General features: G+C 34.0%; 1 protein-coding gene across 1 annotated transcript; it reads left to right on the top strand.

The window, feature by feature from the left end:
- The first annotated feature begins 1,235 nt into the window (after positions 1 to 1,235).
- On the top strand, positions 1,236 to 7,426 carry LOC107475024 (BEL1-like homeodomain protein 9). Its single transcript, XM_016094666.3, has 4 exons — positions 1,236 to 2,938; positions 5,949 to 6,307; positions 6,451 to 6,511; positions 6,608 to 7,426. Exons 1-4 carry the CDS (start codon positions 1,745 to 1,747, stop codon positions 7,136 to 7,138), a joined length of 2,145 nt encoding a protein of 714 aa, XP_015950152.1. The 5' UTR covers positions 1,236 to 1,744; the 3' UTR covers positions 7,139 to 7,426.
- The last annotated feature ends 631 nt before the right edge of the window (positions 7,427 to 8,057 follow it).

An 8,057-nucleotide genomic window follows, 5' to 3' on the forward strand; every position in this document is an offset into this window, starting at 1 on the left:
ACACCCTTCTACTATATATAATGTATATACTATATATCTTAATCTACCGTTATCTATAAAAACTAACTATACTAACATTATCAGAGTCATTCTAAAACTAATTAGTAAAAAATCTACTTCCGATTTAATATAAAATCTACAAAATTTTTACACATTAATCTTTATATTTATATATTCAGCAAACATGAATAATGCCATCTAGTTAGTAGAAATAATCTGTATCATTTATTACGAGTGTTTTTTTGGTATTTGTCTCTCTGAATTCTCTCAACAATGATAAAATGTAAAAAATGGTAATTGCGTTAGATGGAAGATTTTGTAGTCTTTCAATCACACTAAATCGTTATGGCTCAAATCGATTTATATAGATGAACCAAACATAATCGCCTTAGCAAAAAACGATTTTACACACTTACTAGCACCCAATCGTCGAGTCCCAGCATTTTATATGGACATGTGTCTCTTCCTAAATCTAAAGCGATTTATATAGGTCTTAATCCTCTAATAAACTACTAAGAAAAATTACTTCTTATGCCATGCTAAATCATCTTAGTTAAGGATGATATATATAGATTTAAAATTCCATACAAAATCGTTCTAATATACAATGATTTATTACCATTTACTATTAAATCGTACTAATAACGATTTGCATAAGCTGTGTTTCTAACAAAAATATATTTATTACAATCAGATAAAATTATATCCATTAAAAATATAAAATAAAATGTTATTAAATTATTAAATTAAAAAAATAAATTAATAATTAAATAATAATTTCTTATATACTTAATATTTCTCTAACAGTTATATAAACATGCATGCGACACCATTAACAGAAAATTAATTAAAAGAGAAAACCAAGTGGAATTTTAGAAATGAAATTATTAAGACGTTAAAATTTTTAAGAAATAAACCAACTCCAAGCGTGTTTTTGATCGGACAAAATGAAAATAGTTATTTGTAATGTCTTACTAGAATAGTGAATAATATAAAGAGGAAATGTGAAAATGAGATAAAGCAAGTGTATTGAGAAAACGACAAAAGAGAGGAACCCCGTTTGTCAGAAATATCTGAAACAAGCCAACACAGAAAGAAAAGAAAGCAGCACAAATGTTACTCTCACTCACACATATTACCGGAAATAGCCGGTGTTCATCCGGTTTCTCTCGAAACCCTATGCAGTAGTAGTAGGCGTTGCTATCCCCAACAAGAACAACATCATTCATCATTCATCAACAATAACACCCTCTTCCATATCCCTTCTTTGGGAGTTCGCACTTTGAACAAAGAGAGAATCTCTCTGCGCCACACAAAATGAAAGACACACCAACACTCATAGACCCAGAACCCCATACCATATAGCTCCTATACACTTACTTCACAAATCACCCCTTTTTTTATTTATTTATTATTCTCAAATCAATTATTATTCATCATCATCATCATCAATTCACTTATCTCTCTCTCTCTCTCTCTCTTTCTATCTAATCTTTTGCTTCTTCTTGCAATAACATACATCACTTGCTCTCTCTTGCTTACTACTACTACACTACTACATGCTCTTTTATTCTCTCCATGTCATTGAATAATCCCATCGTTTCTTCTTCTTCATCATCATCATCATCATCTACTTGTTGTTGCTGCTGCTAGCTAGCTACTACTTCTGAAAAGAAAAGCTTTCATTTTTTTATCTTTTATCTTTTTGTTACTTTTGAATTTTGTTTTCTATTTTTACCCTTTTATGGCTGAGGAGGGTTTTGAGGGTTACCATGTCCCACAACAAAGCAGAAGAGATAAGCTTAGAGTAGTTGTGGCTCACAACCAACAACACCACCATCAACAAACAACAACACTACTAGAATCTTCTTCCACTCCTCCTCCTACTACTACTACTACTTCTACTTCTTGGTACGACCCTTCTTCATTCATTCCCTCCGATTTATTAACCTGTGCAGCAGCAACACAACAAGGTCATCACGGTAATTTCCACCTCAACAACGAACCTTCTAAACCCAACAACACCACCAACTTATTCGCTTCTTCTTCTGCAGTGAAGCAGGAAGAACAACAACGTTCTGGTTTGATGATGATGGGCTTTGGTGTAGTAACCGCCATCAACAACGCTTCTTCTTCTTCATCTTCTTCTCCTTCTTCTAACTCCTCTTCCGTTTCCCTTTCCCATCACCATGCTTACATGGATCCACAATCTTCTTCTACTCTGCATTTGAATAACCCGTCAATTCACGTTTTTGGGAACAACAACAACAACAATAATCCGTTGTTTCTCTACCAGCCACAGAATCTCAGAGATTTCGATAACCATGGCGGTTACGGTGGTGGTGGTGGTGGCGGCAGCGGCGGAGGCGGTGAAATCATGGTGTTCAAGCCTGAACCATTATCTCTATCTCTCTCTTCCCACAACCATAACCATGGTAGTAACAATAACAATCATAACAGCAACAATAACGGCAATAATCTTCCTCTAGAACTGAATCTTCAGCGGTATGGGGCTATGATTTGCGGTGGTGGTGGTGGTGTGATTCCGGGGTTGGTGGTTAACAGTAGTGGTGGGGGTTCTGGTACTTCGAACGAAGTTTCTAGAAGCTGTTCGTCGGTAATGGTGGTACCACAAATGATGGGTCCATTTACGGGTTACGCTTCGGTGTTGAAGGGATCGAGGTTCTTGAAACCAGCACAACAATTGTTAGAGGAGTTATGTGATGTTGGTGTTGGTGTTGTTGGTGCTGAAGATAAGATCATTGTTGCTGATGCTTCGTTAATGGAACCTCCTCCTACTGCTGCTAGTACTACTACGCCATTAATGGAGTGCTTGAATCATTCTCATCATGAAGATCCTTTATTGCTTGCAGATCAGCATGCTGCTGCTGCTGTTGAGAGTCGCAAGAAGTCAAGGCTCTTAACCATGCTTGATGAGGTTTGTTGTTTTTTCTTTTGAAAATTCTTGACTAATGTTATTTGGATCAATTATTCATAGAAAATTTTAATTAAAAAATATATATTAAAAACAAGTTAAACATATAAAAATATATGGAGGAGGCTGATTTTTGTATTTGGATATATACTTGTGTATGGTAATTAATAACACCTACTTCTCTATTATATTTGATTTTGATTTTGATTTTGATGTGGTTTTGCTATCACAGTCCAACTTTTTTTTTTCAATGCTTAAATTGAGTAAAGTTTTTATAGACACAATTCAATTTTGTAAATAAGGATATATATATTTTTTTTAAAATTATTTTATTTTTTCCCTCTGTGATTTGTGTCACTGTCATTTGAAATAATTGGTGAAATGGGGTTTCATTCTCTTGTCAACTTCATATCTGAGTTCATGTTTGTTGTAAATTTTTTTTGTCATTTTGTCCACTTGCATTTTCTGTTTTAGATCAGTTTTTGTCCAGAAGGAAAATGGGTTTCTTTACCAAATTTGCATGTTCTCCTTTTATCTCTCTCTTTTTTTAAAAAAAATTAATATATTCTTTTCTTCTTTTTTGAAAGTTATATTATGTGCTCATGTTATGATTAATGCTTGTTTAATGATTCCTTCCAAGTGGAAGGTTAGTTAGGTTTGCTAGTACATACACTAGTACAAGCAAGTTCATTATTACACATATTTCTTGAGTTAACTCATAAATTTTTACTACTTTACAACTTCTAAATCCTCAAATCGATATGGATCAACCTTTTGTAACTATGTATAATTCTAAGTGTATTAAGATTCTTGCAATTAGTGTGATGGATGGCCCTCCGTGAACTCAATTATCTTTATGAAAAAGTTAATGGGAGGGAATATATGCACAAAGAGATTGGTATTGTAAAGGGGTTGACAACCATTGAAAGACATCTAATTGGTGGCAATGTTACCGATTTGGAGGGATAATTTTGCATAAAGTTGAAGGAATCCATTTGGAAAGATTTATACTCTAAATTAAATGAAAATTTTAGTGATATGATTGTGGAGGTGTTCAAATCTTTTAAAGAAAGCAACTTAGATACATATGTATATATTCTTAGTAGATAGATTATGATGATATTGATAAGGTGTTTTGCCTTTTAATTAAGTGGGATTGGCTTTGTTTTGTTTGGGATTGTTTTGACAAACTCTATTCTAAATTATGGATATTATAATAGTAGAGTATGTCGCTAATAATAATTCTAACTAAAAACTAGTGATATAATTTAATTTATTCTAAACTGTTTAGCCGGCAATTATTGTTCATATTTGCCTTTTCTTTTTCCAACATGATGAAAGTAATATTCTCATATATGATATGGTGAATATATATTTGGCGCATATATTCATTCTGTGCTGAATATTAGATATTCATATATTAGGACAACATGAATAACAAACCATAACATGGAATTAAACTAATTTTTATGCATGGCTTGTTAAGGATATTAGAAGTAGTAAAATGTTTTTATAGAAAATTTAAATCTTGTAAGTAGTTCTTTATGTCATGAATCTATTGGAAAAATAAAAACTTTCTACTTTCACTCTTTTAACCTATGCTCTTAGATCATCACTTGTTAGCTAAATTCTAGTTTTATATTAAGGATAAATGATTTTCATAATGAAGAACATAGATTTTGTTTTTCAGGTGTAGTGTATATATATTTTTTTAATTTTCACCCTACTTTTCCCTACCGCATTTGTTATATACTTATATCACAGTTACTGCATAGTGATTAGTTCCTGTGGATTCCATACCCGTGATTCACCAGTGTGGGAGTTATGACCAATGCTTGTGCAAGGATTTAAATTAAATGGGGTAACCATGATGTAAATTAAAGTGGTGCTAGATCATTATTACAACTAGTAATTTATATACTCCATTTGCTTTCTCAACATTAGATTGCATATTGCAAAACTCTTCTACTCTTAATATTATCATTAGTTAAGGCCCCAATAGAAATCTTTAAACTATTTATTGACAGGATCAACAATTTTTGTGACCATAAACTAAATAAAAGCTTCGTTGTTTGGTAGAATTAAATATGTGTATGTAATATGTATATGTGGATGTACATGGGTTCTTTTCCGAATTTAAGGGTATAGGAAAACATCAGAATGTGCTGTCATGTCACCTATGGTTTTGCATCATTATGGTTGTGTAGCATACACTTCCTTTGCTTATCTATTTATGACTTTCACCCTCTAAAAGAGAGAAGCAAACTATTGTGATATTTTCTTTCTTCTTTTTTCTTTTTTTTTTCTTTTGAAAAAAATGAAGATTAGTATCTATGTAAATGTGAAGATTAATGGACAATATTTCCCTCCCTATTGTAATTGAGAGTAAGTGTCATTTCTATCCCTATGACTTTGAACAATTTAAGAGTTATTTGTGTTGATCATCAGGCAAACCAACTTAATTATTAGTGAACTGCATTGTGTAACCTAAAATCATAAACCTTTGGAAATAAATTTGAAGCCAAATATCAACTATCAAAGTTAATATATGGGTCTTTATCCCATCAATTGTTGCTTGAAATACCTATGCATCAATCCTATAATTGGACTGTGTCCTTGTTTTTCTCTGGTTTCCATTTAGGGAATTATTAATTTGTTTGTCTTGTTCTATGTTTCATCTAATGATTTCTAGACCTATTACTATATGATGCAACGGATAATGAAGATTTTGCTATGGTTTGAAATGTTTGTTATCCAAGTTAGTGATCTAAGTGTTATTAACCTCTCTATGCTTTTATCCACGGCATATCGATGCCACAGGGTTCTTGTTCATGCTTGTTCTCAGTCCAGTTGGCCAAATAATTAACTCGGTACTAAAATAATATCTGATGAATTGGGCCTTTGAAACGATGACTATTGAATTGCTTGCATAAGTAGTCATAATTCTGGTTGGTAAAATGATATTCAATGGTTGTTCCGAATGTGACAACTTTTGTTTCTTTATGATGAACAGGTTTATAGGAGGTACAGGCAATATTATCAGCAGATGCATGCAGTGGTAACATCGTTCGAGTATGTTTCGGGCCTCACGAATGCAGCTCCATATGCGAGTTTGGCCATAAAGACAATGTCCAAACACTTTAGATGTCTTAAGAATGCAATTACTGACCAGCTTCAGTTCAACAATAAGACTCATTTTCAACTAAGCAACAGGAAAGACGAGTCTCCAAGATTCGGCAACAATGATCGTGGCCCTTACGGCCAAAGGTCAGGGTTCATTGAGCACCAACCTGTTTGGAGACCTCAAAGAGGACTCCCTGAGCGCGCCGTGACGGTTCTCAGGGCATGGCTATTCGAGCACTTTCTGCACCCGTAAGTTCCATTTTATTTTGTTTACTAAAAGGTTGAAGACATCTTCATGTGAATATGATATTATGAATCGTTAGATAATTCAGCCAAACATGTTCAGTAAAAAACTTATTCATATCACTCAGTTATTTTTCGGCCTCATGCAGTTACCCGACCGATACGGACAAGTTAATGTTGGCTAAACAAACTGGTTTATCTCGTAGCCAGGTGAGGAAATTCTTGACAATTAATCTAATCATTTTCATGCTTATCATTTATGATTTTGTCAACTGATTATTTTACTACATGTATCTATTTCTTCAGGTGTCTAACTGGTTTATTAATGCAAGAGTAAGGCTGTGGAAACCAATGGTGGAAGAAATACACATGCTAGAAACCCGGCAAGCTCAGAAAAATACTCAAAGAGAAGAGCATAGTAGGAACAAGTCGAGCGATCCCTTGCCTTCAGATAACACAACTCTTGTTTCAGATAATCCATCGACCTCGGCCGCGGATAAATTTCAGGAGGCACCTTACAAGCGAGCTATGAACGAGCTTCCGAGCATGGCGATTAGGACTCAAGAACAAGTGAATCTTGCATGCCACGGCAACCAGCAAGTTGGCATTGGAGTGAGCATGGGGAGTGCTAGCAATAATGTGTCGCTTACACTAGGCCTTCACCAAAATCATGGGATTGGTTTGGCCGAACCGTTTCCATTGAGCGCGGCTCAGCGCTTCGGCCTTGGTCTCGAAACCAATAATGAAGGCTATGTCCTAAGCGGTTTTGAATCGCAAAACCGGCATTTTGGAAGGGATGTTATTGGAGGGCAACTATTGCATGACTTTGTAGGATGATGAAGAAGAAGAAGAAGGTCTTCAATCTTTAATAGCTTTGCTTGGACTTTTCAATTTGATTGGGGTGATAAAAATACTAACCATGTTTCTGTTGTGCTCTTTCATGAACCATCAAGAAGGAAATAGAATTATTGTATAAACTCATTTTAGGCGAGGGGTAAAAATGTCAATGACACTTTCATATGCTGATTCAATTCACCCTTTGTACTATGGGAACAAATCCTATGTTTCTGTGGCTTTTTTTTTCCAACAAATATTTGTAAGGTGTAAGCTCTTTTCCATTTTAAATCATTGTCATCTTTGAAACCGGTAAATGGATTTCAAATTTGTAAATTTGACCTGCGTTCAAAGCATTCCAACCCGCATGACGTGGAAACAAACACTGAATCTTGCACAACATGGATGTGCATTGAAACTTGTTATCTCAGTGGTGTTGATATTTTTTTTTACCTTACTCTTATAATTTAAAGTGAAATAATATTTTTCCTTAACCATAAATTTTTAATGTAAAATAATATATTTTTATGCAACAACCAGCAATCATCACTTTACTATCAAACGAATATATGCAAAGCCATGACATCATTTGAGTTACGCTTTTAATTTTCAAGTGTTAGAGATTCAAATACCAAAATTACATCTTCAATGAACTTTTTAAGAAAGACTCTCACTCAACTGTATAGTGCTTTTTCATTGCCTTTTCCTTTTCCTTTTGCTTTTAACTCTAGAAGAAAGGGTTCTTTGGAAGGATCAACATTTACCAAAACTTCCAAAATGTGAAGAAAGACATGCACGACTTGCCATTGGTAAAGACATTCGTTTCCCAATGCACGAATACTGAGTTCAAGTTGGAACTTGTTTGAATCAGGGAACAAACATTTCTTAGTCCAGTCACTCAGGGACATCATGTCAAGTCTGT

Source organism: Arachis duranensis, chromosome 2 (assembly GCF_000817695.3).
Source record: "Arachis duranensis cultivar V14167 chromosome 2, aradu.V14167.gnm2.J7QH, whole genome shotgun sequence".
Classification (NCBI taxonomy): Eukaryota; Viridiplantae; Streptophyta; class Magnoliopsida; order Fabales; family Fabaceae; genus Arachis; species Arachis duranensis.

Bases quoted from the DNA above. Each gene is read 5' to 3' on its own strand.
- LOC107475024 (XM_016094666.3), top strand. From the start codon at position 1,745: ATGGCTGAGGAGGGTTTTGAGGGTTACCATGTCCCACAACAAAGCAGA. The intron at 2,939-5,948 runs GTTTGTTGTTTT...TATGATGAACAG, and splicing joins TCTTAACCATGCTTGATGAG to GTTTATAGGAGGTACAGGCA. The intron at 6,512-6,607 runs GTGAGGAAATTC...CTATTTCTTCAG, and splicing joins CTGGTTTATCTCGTAGCCAG to GTGTCTAACTGGTTTATTAA.